Consider the following 21,138-nt stretch of genomic DNA (forward strand, 5'->3'; position numbering starts at 1 on the left):
TGTTGTTTATTTCCAGAAGTCATGCTACCCATTCAATAATGTTACCTTTTTCATGAATACTTATCACCACCATCAAATTCTAAGTATTCATTATGACTGGAAAAAATATTTTTTTCATACATGAAAAGGGGGATCTTCTCCATGGTCCGCCATTTTGAATTTCCAGAAATAGCCATTTTTAGCTGCAAAAATGACTGTACTTGGGCCATACTAGAAAATATTCATGTATTACTTAGTAAATGTTCATGAAAATATAAAATTTGGCCTTAGACGACACATTTTCAATGAGCAGCATAGTTGCAGTACCTTTTTTGACCATTTCCTGCACAGTGTCCCTTTAAGACCTGGAAATGAACAGGTTTTTTGGGGTCTTTTTTATGATAGGACAGTGAAGGTGGTGACAGGAAGTGAGTGGGGAGAGAGACGGGGAAGGGCTGGTAAAGGACCCGGGCCGGGAATCGAACCCGGGTCAGCCGCATGGCAGACGAGTGGCAGACGCAGTCTGAATAACAATTTGGTTTGATTTGAGACTGCAGTTGCTGTAGTGCTGTGACAGCATGTCATGGGGACCCATGATCAAATCTAGCTGGTTCATTCATTCCCAACTCTAATGTATCTCTCTCTCTCTCTCTCTCTCTCTCTCTCTCTCTCTCTCTCTCTCTCTCTCTCTCTCTCTCTCTCTCACACACACACACACACACACACTCCATAGGAAAGGATGATAATGAATGGCCACTGTTATGATTCTAATGCCAAAAAGAAAAACAAATAAATTGATTTATGATATGGTCTAATGGTTTTTATTATTTGTTGATGAGAAAGGCTAGACTATGATTGTAAGATTGTAGGCTAAATAAAAGCCGACTTGACTTGATGGTGCATATCCCAACCATTTTGCACGAATGACATGGCATATGAGGGTTTTTTTCTTCATTAGATGTTTGTTTATGAACGCAGTCGTACCATCACTGAATACCAAACTGTGTTGTCTTCCTTGTCCCAGGCGAGGCGAGGCTGAAACCAGTTGCTGGGACCAGTTCCTTCTGTTTCGTAAAAAAAAAAGTTTACGCTACGCCCTTCACGCGCGTGCGTACTGCGTAGAGCAAACTACAGCCGAAAAGTTGTCCGAGTTTGTAAATCAAGCTTTCTTAGCCATGTAGCTAGATTTATGTGCGTGTAATGGGATGGGTTAACTTGATTGCTGTTTAGGGGGCAAGACGACACATTGAATCGTGGATTATTATCAAGAAGATCGTTTGCATAGGTGCTTTGGGAAGACGATTACTCTGTTTTTTGAAAAGCTAGCGTTAGCCAACTAACGTCGCTGTTGGTACACCCATCGGATTATTTCGGTTCAAATTATGGCTTTTGGGTTGATTCAGCAACGTAGATGACGTTATGGATCATACATAACTAAGCAAGGTACCGATATAAACATGCATTTTGCAATCTCGACACAGTCAACGGCAGGAAACAGTTTTGGAAAAACGTTGGATGTTTCTGGGCCCTGGTAATGCGAACCGACCCTCGATTCATCTGCACGACCAACGTTAGCCGAAATATCGTAGCCAACTAGCTGAAAAAACTTCACTAAGTAAACAACCCTTTGAATAGACTGAACGGGAGTACACATTATCAATCTGGAATTTGCTGATCGACGCGGTTAAAATGTAAGTGTAAACATTTTCTTTTTTCAATTCTGCTGTGTTGCATAACTTGGCAAGTTGGCAACATTAATGGTATTTATTTTGTAGCAAGGCATCGTACGTAGGTGGGCTAACGAAGATGGACTGCCTCAATGTGGGATGGCTAACTAGTGCGACCACAGCTAACATAGCTGGCTAAAAGGGCTAGCCTTCGCCGACGAGTTTAGGCTGGTTTACTGTTCTGTATCCTACATAAACTAATGGAAAACAGGTCGACTAAGTAAAAAGAATGCCTGACACATCATGTATGTATGTGATAGTAGATCAAGGAACAGATTGGGCATAGCAAATGATGGCGAGCTTGATCACTAATGTTAGCTAGCCAATAACAGCTAATTAGGAGACATCGGTTAACCGAGGCTGACTACAAAACCAAAATGCTGGCGTTCTTTTTCTTTGTAGAGTTGTGAACTGGTCAAGTCAGTGGATGGCATGGGCTTGAATTCAAGTGCTATAGGAAATACCCAATACTGCATAGTGTGTTTTTTTTGTAGCCAAGCTCATGATTCAATTGTATATTGTTTAAAAATGGCCGTGAGTCAGTGGAATGAATGGCACAAAAGGTAACTAACCTCCTAGCCTCAAACTCCAAGCACCCAGCTGCATCCAAGTTTAATTCGGATGTCTGACAGAGAATTGGTGCAAAGTATTAATTGATCGGTTGGCCCAGAGTCTAGAAATTCTAGTGCAGTTGGACTTTCCCAGTGACTTTCCTAGAGCAGTTGCTAATGCGGCTGGGAATTAAAATATCAGCTGTCAGGATAACACCAAAGCCGTGCCTCACCACCATCATGGCTATTTTTGTTAGGCTTTAGATAGTTTATTTGTCTATCTGCTACACGTTTAGTTTTAGGCTATTGCTTTTCCTCTGCTTGTTTGTGTTTTGTTATTGTAATTCTCAGCTCAGATGTTGCACTGTAGACATACGCATTGGCAAATCACAAGCATGCTTTTCACCTCCACATAAAATTGAGTGGGCGTATGTCCAAAATGCCACTCACCTTACATTATATTATTTTCAGTTTCCTCCTTACGTGTCTCTAAACCAATGTATACTTTGACAATACTTAAATTTCGCAAATCATCGTTGCTGCCTGTAAGTGAGATTAAATGTTATTGGGTAGGCCTAATACTTGTTTTAAAATTATCTTCTCCTTGTTCACAACTGTTGTATTAAACCAACTGCAAGGCTGGTTATTTCTGATGATGTGTTACACCAAAGCCAGACAGCAGAAAGTGTAATTGAGCCGGTTGTTTAGTACTTTAAAAGTTCATGCCTGTGTGTTTTACAGTAACTCTATTAAAACTGTGTGTAGTACCTGTAGTGTGGTATTTCTTTGTGGTATCAGTATTCAGTACGATTATCCACTTCACCGTTTTCTCTGCTCCTATTTTTGACCCCAGTAGAGAAACTGAAGCATGATTGCTTTGCCGGTGCTGAAGGAACAGGGAACACTGATGGCTGGATATAGGTTCGTGTCTTTAGGCCTTTTGCATTGAAGATTGGATCTCTTAGGCCATTCCTTTAAATGTATTTGTATTTCATCACGGCACTAAATTTCTATTGTGTAAATTCTGTGGTTTGGAAGCGTATCACATTATTAGCGTGAAGTAATGACATGTTTTTCAGATTTACTGACACTGTCTTTGTCATCTTGCGTTATCGTTGCTTTAGGCATCGAATGGTCCTCTAGAAAAGCCATGGGTAGCTGCTGTAGCTGTCCTGATAAAGAATCTATTCCTGATAATCACCAAAGCAAATTCAAGGTGAGTCAATTTGCATGGGTAATTATGATGTGCGTGAGTGAGAGTGAGAGTGAGAGCGCGAGAGAGAGAGAGAGCGCGCGAGCGAGCTGATGAGTGGTGACGATAGCTATGATTTAGTCCATTTCATTTTTTAATACTAAGGGCGGCGTTAGCAGTCTTATGATGAGCTCAAGAGGGTGGTGTTTGTTAAAAGAAAAGGTAGAGAAGCTCTGATGTAATGGATAATTCTGAGGCTTATGTTTTACTGTGTGTGTGTGTGTGTGTGTGTGTGTGTGTGTGTGTGTGTGTGTGTGTGTGTGTGTGTGTGTGTGTGTGTGTGTGTGTGCTGCAGGTGGTCAATGTGGACGATGATGGGAACGAGCTGGGGGCCGGCATCATGGAGTTGACTGAGGCCGAGCTGGTACTCCGCACACGCAAGTGCGAGGCCGTCAAGTGGCCGTACCTGTGCCTGCGCCGCTATGGCTACGACTCCAACCTCTTCTCCTTCGAGAGCGGCCGGCGCTGCCAAACAGGACAAGGTGAGGAGAGGAGAGGAGGGTTTTCTGACACACATTGTTTACGCACATATTTCTTTTTTTGTTGATGTTGTTTTAAATTCCTGTTGGCCAAACTTGGTGTGGATTATTTGTGGCGGCGAAGGTCTTGGTGTCTGCTTCTTTTGCTGTTGGTAATAGTGCTTAATAGCTGCTGGTGATGTTTTTACATGCCTGAGGGATGAGTGTTCAGGGTGAACGTGGGAAGACCAATCACATGAGAGCTTGATTAGTCCATTTTAAATGTCACAGGAGAGGTTCCCCCTCTGCCTCTGGTGTTTGTTTTGTTTTTGTTTGTTTACTTTTTATTCATTTATTTTCTTTAAAAATGTTAATGGAAGATTGTCAACTTTGACCCAATGCTTTCAAAAAGGATAAGCAGCACGATCCTGGGTAAGAAAGACTTGTTTGCTCTGGTAAGTCCAGTGTGAACAGGCTTGTTGTGATCTCTCCTCCCTCCCTCCCAACAACACCCCCCAACCATCCCCTCCCCCCTCCACCCCCCCTCCTTCCCTCCAAACACATCTGACCTGAGCGACCTCCAGCCTTCCCAGCGACATCTGCATAAAATGCTGCAGCCAGTGGGGGCGAGAGGAGAGAGGCAGGAGTGCTGCATTTGAGTTGGATGTCCAAAGGGGTGTACCAAGAAGCTGGTTCAGGAGTAATCCAGGTTAGGTTAAGAGGTAAATCATCGAATAGAAGAGCCTAAAGTCCTCATTTTCTTAAGATTTTCAATATGATTTTCTTGAGAAAATAAGGACCTCCAGGCTCTTCTATTAGGTGATTTACGTCTTAACCTAACGTGGTTTACTCCTGAAGCAACGTCTTAGTATAGGCCCGTTTTTTGAGCTTTGTGCGTTTCTTTGGTGTGGTTCATTGTGGTGTAACGCCTTTATCCTCCTGTTGTAGATAACAGTTTAGCTGTTTTAAAGAGTGATTGTCACCCTGCCCTCTCTTGTTGGACCAGTGGTGGTGTGTCAGTAGGTGTTGTCACAGATGCTGGTGCTTGTTTTGTTTAATGTTTTGTTTTGTTTTATTGGTTGGTTGTTTTTTTTATTATTATTGATTTTAAAGTAACTGGTGTACCTTGTGTGGCTGTATTTCGCATGCCCCGTAACTTCATCTGGAAGACCTGGCTCACTTCCTGTTTTGTCCCATGATCTCACTTCCTGTCTTGTTGTCCCATGTCCCGCCCCTCCCCTACAGGGATCTTTGCCTTCAAGTGTGCGCGTGCGGAGGAGATCTTCAACATGCTGCAGGAGATCATGCAAAGTAACAGCATCAGTGTGGTGGAGGAGCCCGTCTTCGAACCCACCCACATGCAGCCCGAACCCGACCAGGCACAGCCCCCGCGCACCCCCACCAGTAAGATCCCTACACACACACACGCACACACTATACTGCCCCCCCACACACACACACACATGCAGCCAGAACCGGACCCGGCACAGCCCCCGCGCACACCCACCAGTAAGACACACACACACACACACACACACACACACACACTAAACAGCCCCCACGCACCTCCACCAGTAATACGGCAGTTTTGGGGCAGTGCTTTTCCACCTGTAAAACTGTTTGAGGCCATTATGGAAGGAAAACGAAAACATCTGGAAGTAAATGTTGATCTATTTTCATACCATGCCATGTCTTGTTCTGCCCACAGCTCCAGGTAACTCGTTGCCCACGTTACCCAATGGCAGCTTACGGTACCCGTCGATAGGCGACGCCTCCTCGCACCCCTCCAGCCGCCACCCGTCAGTGGGCAGCAACCGGCTGCCCTCCGTGGGGGAGGAGTCCACGCACCCACTCCTGGCACCGGACGACGCCACGCGGGTCAGTATACACTGATGCACTCAGCATGATCTGTGAAATAATATCTTTCAAACTAGTTTCGTATCTTGTGTTTTGCGTGGTAGAGGGGATCGAACCTAGCCGGGCTCCGCCCTACTGGTGACGCAACGCCTTCGGCTCAGCTACACACATTAGGGCCAGGGGCTTGCTCAATCCCGCTACAACGGGATCTCCACCCACTTTGTCTGGAACCAGTCAACTGAGCATTTCTAACTGTCCTGGGTAGAGGCGTGTTCAAGGCAGTGACGTGGTTTAATCAGTTCTATTGGGCTAAGAAATGTTTGGTTTAAACTTCGGCACAGTCCTCAACCAGTAGCAAGCCGAGGGAGGCGGGTTAACCAGGCCATGGAAACACAGTTCTTCCTGTATGGAAACGCTAATCGTTATAGTCCTGGTCAGACCAGAATCGCGGTACGTGATCTGAAGTCTATGAAAATCGAGCAAGATCGAACACCCCAGGGTCCCGACTCCAGTTTGGAAACTGCTAATGAGATCGATGTCTGTCTTAATTTTCATTTTTGTCGACTTAAAAGGGTCTTAAAAATGTTTCAAATTTGATGTGTTCAGACCTGGGGACACCCTGTATGAAGTCCTATGTAGTTATAGTGCACTTAAGGAAATCCTGTGTGATTGTGTGCAAGTTCAAGTCCTTCTGTACCCTTAAAATAATCTAGCATCCTTTTGTTAACACTGCTCTGTACTATGTCCACATTTTCTGTCAAGCTTGTGTAGTAACGGTGTAATAACTTGCGTAACTGAAGTTTGACTTGTACACTAGTCTTACAGAAACCATAACCTAAGATTCATTGTATTATAAACAGATCTAGAGTAGAGTAACTTTATTGATCCGTGGGGGATAATTAAGGAAGATCTCTCATATTTTATTATTTGAAGGAAAATTCCGGCCGTTTGGCAAATTTATCTCAGCTGTTTTGATGCCAATAATGGTGGCATACATTTGTCAAACAGCTAGGATTGTCCTCTAACACATTTCCGCCATTCTAATGGTCTGTCCCTCTCTCCTCTCCTTCACCCATAGGCTCACACGTACGTCAACACATCGGGTCTCTTGAACGAGCCCTCCAGCCCCGGCGTGAGCTCCACCTCTGTAGAGGCGGCGGTGGCGGCGGCAGCTTGCCCCTTCCCAGACACCCAGCCGGAGGACGTCCCTCCAGACCCGGGGCCCCGCGTGCAGCTGGAGCCAGAGGGCGTGCGGTTCGTACTGGGCCCCACCCCTGCACAGAGACGGCAGCAGCAGCAACAGCAAGTTCAGCAGCTGCCTCATGACGCGCCACAGGAGGGTGCCAGCGGCGGCGAGGGAGGAGGAGGCGGCGAACCCCCTCTCAGTGCCAACGGAGGGCAAGGGGTGGCGCCGCCGCCAACGGTCAGCAGGGACGGCACCTCCTCCTGCTCCTCCTCCTCTCGTCCGGAGGTGGAGACTCCTGTCCCTGTCCCGCGCCCCGCCCCTCTAGAACTCCCCAGCAGCAGCAGCAGCAGCAACAGTAACAACAACAGCGCGTCGTCGTCCTTGTCCTCGTCGTCGCTGTCCTCGTCCCACCCCACCGGCCCCCGACGGCAGCACCGCCACCGGCCGCCGCCCCTCACCCCCGACCCCGTCAACGCCAACAACTCGGCACTGCGCCGCACAGCCCTGCTGGACTACGAGAACCTCCCCGCGCTGCCGCCCCTGCGCGAGGTGCCCGGCCGCACGGGCTCCGAGGAGGAAGAGGAGGACGAGGAAGAGGAGGAGGACCAACTGATGGTGCCCAAGACGCCCTCGTTGAACGGCTTCCACCATCACCACCACCACCACCACCCGCACGCGCACCACACCCCCCTCCCCCTGCCGCATCACTACCAACGCCAGCAGCAGCACAGCCCCCACGACCCCACGCACTACTACATCAACACCGAGAACGTCACGGCGCCGCTCAGCGCACGCCTGCCCGAGTCGGCGCGCTGGAACCGCACGGCCGCGCCCACCGTCTTCAACTTCGACTTCCGGCGCTCGCTGGTGGAGCCGGGCGGCCAGCGGCAGCTCAACTACATCGAGGTGGAGACGGACGGCCGTGTGGTTGGTGGCGCCGGGGGAGGTGGGGGAGGAGGGGGATCGGACTCGAGCAACCCGCACACGCCCAAGACGCCAACCTCGCCCCTCCCGCTGCCCCACACGCCCACGCGACGCACGGAGCTGTACGCCGTCATCGATGTGGAGCGCACGGCGGCCATGTCCAGCCTTCAGAAAGCACTGCCCCGCTACGACGGTACCTCCAGGAAAACGCGCCACAACAGCGTGGACCTGCCCATGTGATATGAGACACTAAACTAAACAGACAGAAGAGACGCTACAGACAAACGCAAAAAGACAGAACTCTGCCCACGCAGACCTGAGACGTCTTGTTAGACACAAACACGTGCCTATTTAAAACGCTACGAACTGCACGCCAGTTTTTTTTTCCCCCCTTTTTTGTTTTTTTATACATTAAGAGTCAGTTCTTGGAGCAGCTCCATGCAGAGGGGTATACTAAGAAACTGGTTCAGGAGTAAATCAGGTAAAGAGGTAAATCACCTAATAGAAAAGCCTGGAGTCCTCATGTTCTTAAAAAATGAGGACTACAGGATCTTCCATTAGATGATTTACCTCTTCACTTAACCTGGTTTACTCCTGAACCAGTGTCTTAGCACACCCCCCAGGAGGCACAGTAAAGCCAACACTATCCCGTGCCCACTTAGAGAGAAGGGAACTCGAGGAGAACCCAGGTGCTTTGTCGTTCTACCATTTATTTTTATTCCTATGGTAATATAATACTACTATTCTTACACTCATTTTCCAGTGCCTGTGTATTGGTTTTATTATGTTAATAACAAGGTTGGACTACATTCCTTGTCCATCCCATATGGTACAAATCAGTATTACTGACCCAACATTCCTCTTTTTTTCCAAAATGAAATGAGACCACAGGATGTCTTCATTTCAGTATGTACGAATATCATGGTACACTACATCGTCAATTTTCTGACTGCATACGGTAGATTCGTCTCGGCACAATAAAATGTTTATTTTGTTCGATTTATACTCTCCCATCGTCATCCTTTCCAGGTTGTTAAATTATTTCTGATCTTCCTTCAATAAATTGACACACCTTTATCCAAGTGAAAAACACCTGTTTTGAAAATGGGTTGTGTTGGAAAGCCAAAAATGCTTCCAAAATGTTACCAGTCATTCAGAAGTCTAGATTTCCTCCATGCTAGGGCTTGACTACTTTCACAATGCAGTTTATTTCGATTTATTCACTGCCATGTGTCTTGTAGGGTTAATGTAAGGTAAACATTGTGGGAGATTTGACAACCTTCTTACATTATTCTTTGGAAAAAAAAAAACTTCGAAATGAACCATGTGGAAAATTCTTTATTACATTCCTTACAATTTACAACAAACCTGATTGAAGAGCACAGGTATGAGTACATTATAGAGCAAAAACGACAACATACACATTCACTATATAAAACTCACACAAACATACAAAGCAGTTGGGGAACCTCACACACAAATACATACTATACATCGGAGTGTTCAGCGGTCGCACAGATGGCCGAACTCTGGTCTCTACATCCACACCACTCAACTGAAAACATTCTCACATCACATCATGCTGTCACCCAAGTGCTCAGTCGTCCTTTTCATTTTAACCTTTACAAAAATATACTTATTTGGCTGTTTTTTAGTTTTTCCTTTTTTTCGAAAATGAAAACACCAGGGAAGGAAAAGCAGCACCAGGCGGGAAGGCAGTAGTGTGGCTAGGTGGCGCTAGTGAGCCTGAAGCCGGAGTCTGGTAGCATTCTCCAACACTTGGTGGTAGTCGTCCAACTTGGCCTTCAACTGCTCATGCAACTAAATAAGGGCAGAATAGAACAGAAATACATTTCAATACCAGACACTGAGCAAGCATCCACTTCAGTAATACTCAACTTGACGCCGGAGTCATAAGCATGTCATAAGTGTCATGGCACAGTCATAGATAAGTCAAACATTATGTCCAGGTCATAAAACATTAGCCCCATTTCGACTAGCCCTGTTAGAACGGGGCTACGCACTGCTGGGGCGTGGTTTCGGTTTTTGCCATAACCAAATGTCACTTAAGGCCAACATTCATAAACTGTTTATGGCATGGACATAATGATTATGACACATGCATAACTGTGCCATGACACTTAAATGACATGTTTATGACACCGGCGTCAAGTAAAGGGTTACCTCACAATCCAAAATGACCATTTGCAGGCAAAGTGGAAAACAAGTCATTTCACAGAATGGGACATTGAACATTTGTTTTCTGAATTCCAGGAATCTCAGTATCTGCTCTCTCATGCATTTATTTGTGGACATAAACAGCGCTCACCTTGATATGCGTCTGGGTTTCAGTGAGGTTGGACAGCAGCTGGTCTATTGAAGTGTACGGGAGCCAGACCACAGGTGCCGTGGCCGACAGAGGCCTCTATAAAACACACACATAAACAACAGGAATGATTAAGTGAAGTAAACAAAAAGGGGCACATTTACACTTAAGTGGTTTTCATAAATATTCAGCCAAATTGACATCATTGAAGAGTTTATTTGCAAAACAGTGCAACTCAATTTTGTATTGGGCAGGTTGAAAAAGCATGTCCTCAAAATATTTGAATGGCAAGAATTCACACATAGGTGAAAGGACCTCTGAACAGTCATTTTCAATAATAAAATGGTCAAAAATTGTGGATATACTGATTTTCAAATAAACTCTTCAATCATAACTTGTGCATACTTAAACAATGGCAGCACTGACAAGACATTTACATTGTAGTGGTTTTCAGAAATATTGAGCCCAATTAAAATGTACTAACTTGTGCATGCTTAAACAACAGCAGCACAATACGCGTACATTAACCTGAAAAGAATGTTAGGCATGTCAAAACCCTGGAGTACTGGGCTACACGAGTGCATGAGCAATTAGATACAGGTCATTTAACAGTGACGTCAAGGACAAGTTGCAAGACTTGTGTGAAAGAAATCACTGCAGTGCTGGTGCCACGTATGACCCACAGTAAAACTGTGTGTACACCAGAAATTACCTATGCTATGCTACCCGAGTAGCTAAGGTCGCCGAAGAGGTTTCGCCATGAATTCGCTTTATTCGCTCTGGGCATGACAAGACATGTTTGATTTAGCTAATCGCATAACGGCTCTGGCTTGTCAGCCTGGGACATACAGAGATATGAACATTCCAACTGGTTTTCGTCAAACAGCATCATAGCTGATTACCATAATAATAGCTTGCCTTTAATCGCTGAAATTCGCTCAGGTCACTTCGCTCTCTGAATTTGCTTTGGTCGCTTTATTCGCTGACCGTCCATAGAAAAAAAAAATGACTTCCCTTGTTCAGGTACCGTAGGTCACTCCTGGTGTACACATTAGCTTAATACGGCTACTATACTTTACCTCTATTCCAAAATACTGGTGTCCCTTTCCAAGAAGAGCGTCCACGTATTCAATCACCAGTTCTGCAGCCAAATCCAGACGATCGAACTTCAAATAAAGTCGTAATAGTGCAGCAGTGTCCACGGCCTGTAAAACACAAAATGAAAACGTCTGTCAGAATTCCTAATATATTGGTAACCCAGTTTCATTAATCCAGGTTTAGTGTTTGCATTTTACCTGCTATAATAATGTGCCTCCAATAGCTGGTTTTCATCATACTATATTAGAAGTATGACATCTGGCAACAGGCAGCAGATTTATTTCATTTTATTTTTTTATTTCATTGTCTTGGGAAAGTTCCTGAAACTAATGAACTTTCTGGTGACGGAACTGAAGAAACCTTTAGTTTCAAAAGATCAATGCCAGATGAAGACCCTGTTGGGTCGAAACATTGTACAACCTGAATACATTTTCAAAGCGGAGCTACAGTGCGGACTTGCATCTTGAACTCAGCCCATATCTCTTGCATGTCTCTTCTCACCTTGTAGGCATTGACCAGCCAGTCAGGCAGTGGCACGCCGTGCGAGAGCAGCTTGTTGATGACACAGCGATAGTGCTGAGCATTCTGGGAAGGGTGCGCTTCCAGGTAGGAGGCCAATAGTCGCCAAGCCTCATCAGTGGCACTGCAAGACACCAGAGAGGAGAGGGAAGAGGGAGTAAGAACATGAATCATACAACAGCTGCATGAAAATTGAAAATTAAGTCCAAACACCAGGCTCCCGTTTCTTTTCGTTTAATGTGACGTTTCGGGCAGCATGCCCTTCATCAGGCATAGACATTTTTTCCTTCTTTACTGAACTCATACAACACCCCATTTCCACACCACATGAAGACTGTCAAGATGAAGAAAACAAAGAGCTCGACCTGTGTCAAGGTGCAGGACCAAGTCTGATGAGAAGTTCTGAATAAGAAAAGCCTACTTTCCTGAAATTCTTCTACTAATTTTATTACTGCAATGGATGAAATTGAACAAATACAATAACAGAAGTATTTCAAGTGTGCTGCAGACTCGTTTTAATCAACAGTATACAAAGGCCCCCAAGCAGAGACCTGGATTGTAGACCAAGCCCTGATGAGTTATTGAGGAGTCAAAACTATGATTTGCCCTTTCCCCCCTCTCCATCCAAAATGGCTAGATGTAACATGTACCGGTAAATGCAACATGTTAAATGTTACTAGCCAAACATATTCACCAGGGCTTGACATTAACTTTTTCAACCATCGGCCACTGTGGCTAGTGATTTCCCCGAGTCACTAGCCATTCAGGTATTCCACTAGCCACAGATTTTATTTTTCTAAAAATCCTTTATCAAGATGGAAGTTTATTAAGCAAATAAAAACAAGTTAATGAGCTTTTTCTTGAACTTAAAACCAAGCAATTAATACATGAGGGGGAAACAAATTAGGCTAAGTATGATGTGTATGTCATACCAAGGAATAAGCTGCCAGCCAAATTGGCTAGTGACAAGGAAAGTATTACTAGCCACAGCCAAGTTTTACCAGCATTTGGTCGGTTGGCAGGTGCCAGTGTCAAGCTCTGATATTCACCATCAGTCAAAGTGGCTTATAAGTTTTCTCTTTTATCAGCCAAACTGAATTTTTCCCAGCATCTGGCTGGGTGGCTGGTGTTAATTTAGAGCCCTGAATGTAATGTAATGTAAATGCAGACCTGGACTCCTTGGTGGTGACGATGGTGGAGAGCTGGTTTGCGGCCAGCCAGCTCCAGGCTTCATTCTGGCTCTGCTCCCCGCCATACTGCAGCTTGATGCATCTGATGACAACAAACATTCTCGGTCAACATCAGGAAAAAAACAATTACCGGTAATAGCACGTTTGTTGTTTGAATTTGGTAAGGGAAAAAAAACCTGAGAACATTAACCAGTTCCAATTACTCTGACGCTTCCTAAAAATCTAATTAAAAACAGTTCATGAAAATTACACTTAAATGGCTTGCATGGCATGCTGGAGAGCAGCTTTGGATACATACACACACACACACACACACACACACACACACACACACACACACACACACACACACACACACACACACACACACACACACACACACACACACACCACCTCAGACTGAAGTCTAACTACTCCAAGTGAAAGCATAGGAGGACTTACTTGAATGTTAGGCCTTCAAAGACCTGTGTGAGGGGCAGCTTGAACGTCTGACAGAGCGAGAGGGCCGTGTCGAACAGCCCCGTCTGGACAAGCAGAGTCACCATCTCCACTGCTGAGGCACTTCCTGTACAGACACACACGCAAGCAGGGAGATGCCATGCAAATGAGCAAAAAACTCATCGCCACAAACCAGGACACGACTTGACTGTGCAGGATAACACAACAGGGTAAAATATTCAAAATTATGGAAAGGATGCAGTATTCTGACGTTACAAGGGTCTCAATCTTTGTTTTACATTGATTTACGCGGGGGGGGGAAAGCATCAAGGAATATAAACAGATTGCCTTGAAACACATATATGCCAAAATAAATGCTGGTGTGTGCATAATGGGTTAAATGCATTTCAGTATTAGTTTTGCTCAATAGTCATGTGAACTCATGAGAACACTATTCCACACAAACGGAATATTCCATAAGCCGTTTTGAACCGAATACAGACAATATTCCTTGAAACCAGAATACTCTGTGCAGTGCATGCAACTGTACTCATTGATTTTTCACCTTTCATTTACTTACAAATTGTGAAGTCAAGTGTGTACATGATGTTTTCAAAGCGGAATTAAGTTTAATTCAGAACCAAATTGAATTCATTCTGAATTAAATGTCCCATATAAAGGGTGCTGGTGCTTGCCTACGATGGTTGCCGAGGGCTCTAGTCCATGCATGTAAACACAATAGTCCATAACCTGTTTTAAACCAAATACTGACGATATTTGAAACCAGAATACTCTGTGCATGCAACTGTGCCCATTGACCCCACAGTGGGTCCCTGTGCTAAGGTATCAGTGGTGCTATGTCTTGCCTGCGATGGCTGCGGAGGGCGGGTGCTGCTGGGCCAGCGTGAGGCGGCTGCGGGCCAGGAGGTACTCCTTCTGGAGGTCCGTCAGCTCCAGGATGTCAATCTGACGCTTCACTACAGGATAGGCACAAACACAGCAAGTTTAATTTATATAGCAAAGTGGTGCTCAAATTGTGGTACGTGTACCACTGGTGGTACTTGAGACATCTCTGGTGGTACTTGGAAGAGTTAATTTTTTGTGCATTGATTTGAAGGCTGATCAAGTTGTTGAAAATGTCTCTTTGGTCTCACATTTTGTAATACTGAATTGTATGAATCTGAAAACATAATGCAGAATAATACTAGGCAAGCAAGACATTTAAAAACAAACTTGCACTGAATGTGACCGTAGCTGTTGATGCCATTATGAGCCTCTCCTGTATTGACTGGCAAAAGTGAATATGGAAGGCCTTTGCTGCGATATTGGTTGTCAAGGTGGTACTCGGAGAGCTCAATATTTTCTCAGGTGGTACTTAACACAAAACGTTTGAGAACCACTGATATAGCACATTTACAAACAGTGAAAACTGGCCAAAGTGCTGTACAGTAATCTGATGCTTCACTACAGGACAGAAACAAACACAAGGCATAAGCATGTCAATATGCACATTTCTCAGCCAATGGATTGTTGGTTTAGTTTGTGGAAGACCATATTGTCCTTGGATTGGATGGTTTGCTTAGTTGTCACTGTGTGCATTTCTCAGCCATGGGAGGGTTTGTTTAGTTTGTGAGAGACCATATTGTACTTAATCTACCATGAGAATTACCTGGGCCAGGAGCAAACTCGCCATCGTAGTTCCGTTTGGGTGATGCACCTGGACGCTCATACTGGATCCAGAGAGAGAGAGAAAGCATTGATGACATTAATGAGTATTCTGAACATCTGCACTACATCAACACACTACAAACAAAGCACTCTAGCGCCACATAGCATACTTTTACCCAATGAGTGAACATCAGTCCTACAATCATTCAAGTCAAAATAAGGCCGCGCCACCCCTAGCACCCTCTCGCGTCCCCTGGCCAACACTTTGAAACCAGTTGTCCTGTACTGACCGTGCTCCCGGAGGATGGCTGTACGATCCAGGCGTAGTCTGGCCGGATGAGGCGCAGGCAGTTGAGGGCCGCCAGGTAGCAGTTCACCTGCTTCTGTAGACCGTGCAGCGTGCGCACCTCGCGACCCAGACGCATGCCGTACTCAAACATCACCGTACCCGCTGCAAACACAACACATGGACAAATGAGTTACCTCAGCTAACTTGCCATGTACAGGCACTTCACAAAAGACATCAAAGAAGACAGAAAGTCGGTCAATGAAAGCTAAGAGGGGTATACTAAGAGCTAGTTCAGGAGTAAACCAGGTTAAGTCAAGAGGTAAACCATCTAATAGAAGGACATGCAATCCTCATTTTCGTCTATTAGATGATTTACTTCTAAACTTCACCTGGTTTACTCGAGGACCAGCTTCTTAGCAAAAATACTGGATACGAGAAAGATAACGCAAAACACGCCCACTCAATGCAGAAGCGTGTGATCAAGTTGGGTCTCCTAAGGGGGCGTTGTCCCCACAGACATCATATATGAAGACTAGATACGTCATCGCGTATTTCAAGCACGTCCGCACAGGTCGGCCATATTAGAGCAGCCTAAACTCTCCACAGACCCTCCGTTACAGCTGAAGTAAAGTGAAGAGTTGAAACGTTGGGATACTTAAAAATGTATTCTGTTGCTTCGCTGAAATATTGACACGTGTTTATAAATGGTAGGGCTCCTTAAGACTGGGGTAAAACGCCCAGGAGAGTAATAGGCCTATGCTTCCCACTTAACCTATTTGTCCAAAAAAATAGATAGACCTAGAGCTAATACACATTTTAATCATTGCTGTGCATTACGTTGACGGCATGGATATATTCATTGCATCAAATTATAGACGACAGAGATGACGTACTGGAAGAGAGATGTAGCCTACAGCGCAACAAGTTAATTCTATCTGGATGGCTTTAGCGTCATGACTCATTTTGAACACAAGGTGGAGCTGTCGAAACCAAAGCAGAATGTAGACTAAAGTGAACGTTTATCTGTTATTTTACTGAAAATATAAAAGATTACTTTGTGCATTTGTTTATGGGGTCTATTTAATTACCTGAATAAGCCTACTGAATTATATTATACATGATTTTAGACCTATGAACATTATAATATAATGTAATATAATATAATAATAATGTGGATATGCATCACTATGCAGTATCAACATATACTCTCGTTTGGAATTTTTTATATTGTGCAAAAAACCAACCCTTTCGAAATCGAAATAAATTTGAGGGAATTATGGCCATCTGAAGAGTATACAACACCAAAAACTCATTGCAACTGGTTGAGCCAGCAGGCTGCTCTATCATGGCCGCCATGCGCGGACGTTCGGCTTGCATGACGGGAACGCGGACGACGCATCTAGTCTTCATATATGATGTCTGTGGTTGTCCCCTACTTCTTCTTCTCTTTTTGAGGTGATTTCGCAAGACGTGCGCTACCGCCATCTACAGCGCTAAGGGGACTTGATTTATTCTCAACCTCAGGACTCCGAAGGTCTCCTAACCGAAGGTCTCCTAAAGGGGCGTTCACCCGACATAAAGTGGATACCGGAAAAGAAACAAAATGACGCTTCTTGGTTAGATCCAGTTTCTTTGTTCTTAGTATAGACCCCATGACGACTGACGAGACGTCACCACCCCACACTGACTCACCTTTCCTGTAGTTGTGGCGGTTGATGTGGAAAGCATACAGCAGCTCATAGTAGTTGTGAGTCATGAGATCCACAGCTCTGGCCCTCGACTCAATGATGTTCACCACCTACAGTACAGTAAGACCAGGAAATAGCAGGAGTAAGCATATACATAGGTTTCCCCTTTACAAACATTAGCACTGTGAGTATCCAAGGTATCAAAGATCCCATTTCTCAAAAGCATATTTGCTAACCATTTAGTACTGCAACTTAGTTAGCAAAATTGCTGTTGAGAAATGCACCCTCAGAGCTAGCTGGAGTACTGCCGTGTTCGATGTATTTTTTGTGGAGAGGCAGGAACTGACCTCATCATGTAGGTTGACGTAGGAAAACTGGACGAGATCTTGGAGCTGCGACCTCTCGCACAGGACCACCACCAGCTGCCGGAGACAGTCCAGCTGCCTGCAACACAAAAACAAAAAACATCACAGAGGTCAACAGCCACTTCCAACAGTATTGGTACCCCTAGTGATTTTAGTAGTTAAAAAAAGCACACAACTTCCATCAGTCAAAATATTACATAAATTACAAAATTAACATATTAAAAGTACTTTAGAAACTGAATGATTTTTTTTCTGAATTCTTCATTATATTGATAATTTATTATTCAACATTATTTGTAATAAAACTATAACACAATAGCCACTTTACCAAAGGAACTATCAACACATCCAATCAAATATGCTACTGTTTGCTCATCTTCCACGGGCCGTCACATCAGCATACCTGCTCTTGTCTGGGTTCTGGACGAGGGCCTCGTAGGCCTGGCTGTTATGGCCCAAGTCCAGGTGGTGCTTGAAGATACGAGTCCAGAGAGCCGCCTGCAGAACAGACAGAGGAAGAACGTGGTTTAAGTGATAAACCAGGCTTAGTCAACCCACAGAAAGTGGTAAACCTGCTAATGGAGCAGAGATGCCTGGTTTAACACTGAATCAACTTCTTGGAATTACCTTCAAGGTACACCACATATGAATAGAAATCTAGAAAAAAGGGACACATGGAGACGGTGCGCCAGGCCCAGATATTATTTGTTGTCCTGTAAAAGTGGATGAGCCTACTGTACCTGACTTCTGGGGTCGTTGACGGCTTCTGATATCGCAAGCGTTGCCAACTGGATAACCAGCTCAGGTAATCCAACATCCTCCAGTAATCTCAGAACCTGATAACACATGCAGCAGGGGGAGGGAGGGGAGATTACATTTTTTTAACAATTAATACATACTATTTTAGCTTTTTCACTTTATTTTACTGGACTTCTCTCTCCTTCAGTTCTTTGCATGAAACTCCCTAAGCATTGGAGAGAGGGCAAAAGAGCATTTTGGCACACGATGTAGTAATTAGACTTCATTATCCTTTGTTTCTTAGTGCGCATCAAAGACAAGTTTTCAAGTGTAGCAGTGGGCATGCTCAACTTCTTGTGAAATAAATAACTTTGGGTGGTGCATGAAAAAAAACCACTACATACTTGAAGAGGAGAATAATCTGCACTCAAGATACAGTGATAATGGATTAGGGGTCAAAACACGTCTGGTAAATGATAAAGAAATAATAACAACATGTCTGCTGACCTTGTTGTAGTACTGCAGGCATGGGGCGCTAGTTATTATTATATCATCATTATTACTGTTGTGTGTGTATGTGTGCTGACCTTGTTGTAGTACTGCAGGCGTGGGGCGCTGGCGGCTGCCTCCTCCTCCTCTGTGCTGCTGGCTAGCCGCATCAGGAAGTCCTCTTTCTCCACCTCAGTGGCGGCCTCCTGGAAACACTGAAGCGCCTGGACGCCGAGAGAGGAGAGGAGAGGAGAGGAGAGGAGAGGAGACACTGTCACACACATAAGGAAGTGTACCGAGGCAGCCTGAAACAGCATTACATGAGAAACTAACTGGTGCTAGCATCATCATTTCACTCTTCCTACAGTATTACACGTCACCCTGAGATGTGTAATAGATGTGTTTTACAACACAAGGAAGTCTTGTCAGGTGCTCCATCTGCAGCCCCCTTACTAGTGGTGAGCGATATGAAAAAAAAAACATACATCACGATATGGATCACTTTACAATATATATTACATTTTATAGTAGTTCAAATAATGGATAAAATTAATTTATCATCATGATAGAAACGGTAGAGGAGAACGCACGATAGGCACGTTTCCATCTTGATAATGATATAAATCATCAGGTGAAGCCCCCTACCTTCTGCCCCTCCCCTGTAGCCAGGTAGCTCTGGCCCAGGATGAAGCGACACGAGCCCACGTTCACCTGACACCACGGGCCAATCAGACGCACATACTCCTGTCAAGAAAGACAGACAGACAGACAGACAGACAGACAGACAGGGTTATACCTAAGGTACATACACCTCAATCTTGGCATGCAACATATCAAGTATCTATTCAGAAAAAACAAGAGGCAAATGTATAAAATTAAATGATCAGCCATTAAAACTTCCGTGTTGCATGTCATGTGGTGATATGTAAGGGAGTAGAGAGCAGTCCCACCTGGAGTTGTGTGTACTGGCAGTTCCCCATCAGGCACTCTGGGAACATGAAGCCGGGGTTGCTTGGCCATCTACAGGGGTGATGTAAGGTTACAACAGCTTGAAACACACAAGTACATACATTCATGTTGCACAGACAATACAATGCAACATCCAACTACTGTATACTCGGATTATGTCTGGATCTGCTCAGTGTAACGCAACTAGCTGCATCAAAAAAGTTGCGTTTGTGCTCTGCATTGCTGTTGAGTGCATAGGTGTGCACAGATAGGTACGAAGTGGTGCTAACACACTTGCCCCTTTGCCCCACTGGACAAAAAAGTTGTTTTATGGAAGTTTTTATTTCTGTCACAATGTACTGTCATAAATTGACATGACCATCTACAAATGCTTCACAATCAAAAGCATGTAACAATAATGCTCCGATATAAACAAAGCCTCTATAGCCTAGGAAGGCAACCAGAAGTTGCGCCCCAAAAGCATGCTGCCCGAAACGTTACTACATTAAATTAAGAGAAACTGGAGCTTGGTGTACAGACTTTACTTTCAGTTTTCATATAACTTTGCTAGTCCTGCACCCACAACTTTTTGAGATGGATGTGTGTGTTTTTTCTGTTGGTTAAAGTGAGTGGCTAATATAAAGGATACAGGAGCTGTGAGAGGTTGGTGACGACGCTGGAGGCCATCTGGGGCCAGTGCAGGGGCACCTGGCTGGACTGGCCCGTCTGCTGAGAGTAGATCTGGCCCATGATGGCCTTGCGGGCCACGTTCTGGTAGAACAGCTCCACCACCGTCTGAGGATTCAGGACTGACACACGGACACAGAAGGAGAGAGGGATAGTTTGACACACATTTCAAAAAGTGACAGGCACTGCAGGGATCTACATCAACGCGTGAAAATTCAGTTTAGCTGGTAGGAAAATAAAGCTTACTTGCCATTTTGACCCATAAGTGAGTGTGTGTTGGGCTAAAAAGATTAAAATCTACTAGCCATTTTGGCTGGTGATGGAAAAATTTAGAGCCCTGGTGATGGGTATTAGAGATTCATCAGAGACTGAAAAAGTGAAAGTGTTGGGGAAGTGAAGTGGGGTTGGCATGCATTAACCTACCTGATCTGTTGGGCGCCATGGCAGGAGAGTCAGTCAGCTCCAGAACAGAGAGGTGCTGAAGATTGGCATCACTGTGGAGGAAATAAACACATGCATTTAACACAAACACAGCCACGCTAAACTCTAATTTAATATCATATAAATATCAAATAAACATGTGAATTTACCAGAGACAGACAGACTAATCTCTTATTTAAGATCATATAAATACATGCATTTAACCCAGACACAGACACGCTAATACATAACTTAATATAATATAAATATCAAATAAACACATGCATTTAACACAGGCACAAACACGCTAAACTCCATTTGATATTTATACAATATTAAAT

At 44.5% G+C, this 21,138-nt stretch overlaps 2 protein-coding genes across 3 annotated transcripts in view; one reads left to right on the plus strand and one right to left on the minus strand.

The window, feature by feature from the left end:
• Window positions 1-1,087: 1,087 nt before the first annotated feature.
• On the plus strand, window positions 1,088-8,933 carry frs2b (fibroblast growth factor receptor substrate 2b). Of its 2 annotated transcripts, none has more exons than XM_063196718.1 (7): window positions 1,088-1,670; window positions 3,111-3,178; window positions 3,382-3,473; window positions 3,805-3,991; window positions 5,213-5,371; window positions 5,676-5,845; window positions 6,903-8,933. In XM_063196718.1, exons 3-7 carry the CDS (start codon window positions 3,408-3,410, stop codon window positions 8,172-8,174), a joined length of 1,854 nt encoding a protein of 617 aa, XP_063052788.1. In that variant the 5' UTR covers window positions 1,088-1,670; window positions 3,111-3,178; window positions 3,382-3,407; the 3' UTR covers window positions 8,175-8,933. The 2 variants fall into 2 exon arrangements, with proteins under 2 accessions (XP_063052788.1, XP_063052789.1); XM_063196719.1 differs by having other exon boundaries at window positions 3,114-3,178.
• A 319-nt stretch (window positions 8,934-9,252) lies between these two features.
• Window positions 9,253-21,138, minus strand: part of nup160 (nucleoporin 160) — a 32,397-nt gene continuing 20,511 nt past the window's right edge. The window contains exons 18-35 of the mRNA XM_063196717.1: window positions 20,801-20,871; window positions 20,340-20,499; window positions 19,693-19,762; window positions 19,388-19,486; window positions 18,841-18,966; window positions 18,256-18,351; window positions 17,919-18,013; window positions 17,498-17,594; window positions 17,155-17,260; window positions 15,464-15,624; window positions 15,175-15,235; window positions 14,372-14,482; window positions 13,509-13,632; window positions 13,048-13,149; window positions 11,860-12,001; window positions 11,340-11,465; window positions 10,264-10,359; window positions 9,253-9,755 (exon numbers count right to left, since the gene is read on the minus strand). Coding sequence (XP_063052787.1) covers window positions 9,672-9,755; window positions 10,264-10,359; window positions 11,340-11,465; window positions 11,860-12,001; window positions 13,048-13,149; window positions 13,509-13,632; window positions 14,372-14,482; window positions 15,175-15,235; window positions 15,464-15,624; window positions 17,155-17,260; window positions 17,498-17,594; window positions 17,919-18,013; window positions 18,256-18,351; window positions 18,841-18,966; window positions 19,388-19,486; window positions 19,693-19,762; window positions 20,340-20,499; window positions 20,801-20,871 — 1,927 coding nt within the window. The 3' untranslated portion in view covers window positions 9,253-9,671. The remainder of the gene's footprint in view (window positions 9,756-10,263; window positions 10,360-11,339; window positions 11,466-11,859; window positions 12,002-13,047; window positions 13,150-13,508; window positions 13,633-14,371; window positions 14,483-15,174; window positions 15,236-15,463; window positions 15,625-17,154; window positions 17,261-17,497; window positions 17,595-17,918; window positions 18,014-18,255; window positions 18,352-18,840; window positions 18,967-19,387; window positions 19,487-19,692; window positions 19,763-20,339; window positions 20,500-20,800; window positions 20,872-21,138) is intronic.

Source organism: Engraulis encrasicolus, chromosome 4, assembly GCF_034702125.1.
Source record: "Engraulis encrasicolus isolate BLACKSEA-1 chromosome 4, IST_EnEncr_1.0, whole genome shotgun sequence".
NCBI lineage: Eukaryota > Metazoa > Chordata > Actinopteri > Clupeiformes > Engraulidae > Engraulis > Engraulis encrasicolus.

What these genes read in the sequence shown, in the direction of transcription:
- frs2b (XM_063196718.1), top strand. Translation starts at nt 3,408, where the DNA reads ATGGGTAGCTGCTGTAGCTGTCCTGATAAAGAATCTATTCCTGATAAT. An exon ending in GCGCTGCCAAACAGGACAAG is followed by an intron (nt 3,992 to 5,212) that starts GTGAGGAGAGGA and finishes CCTCCCCTACAG; the next exon opens with GGATCTTTGCCTTCAAGTGT. An exon ending in CACCGGACGACGCCACGCGG is followed by an intron (nt 5,846 to 6,902) that starts GTCAGTATACAC and finishes CTTCACCCATAG; the next exon opens with GCTCACACGTACGTCAACAC.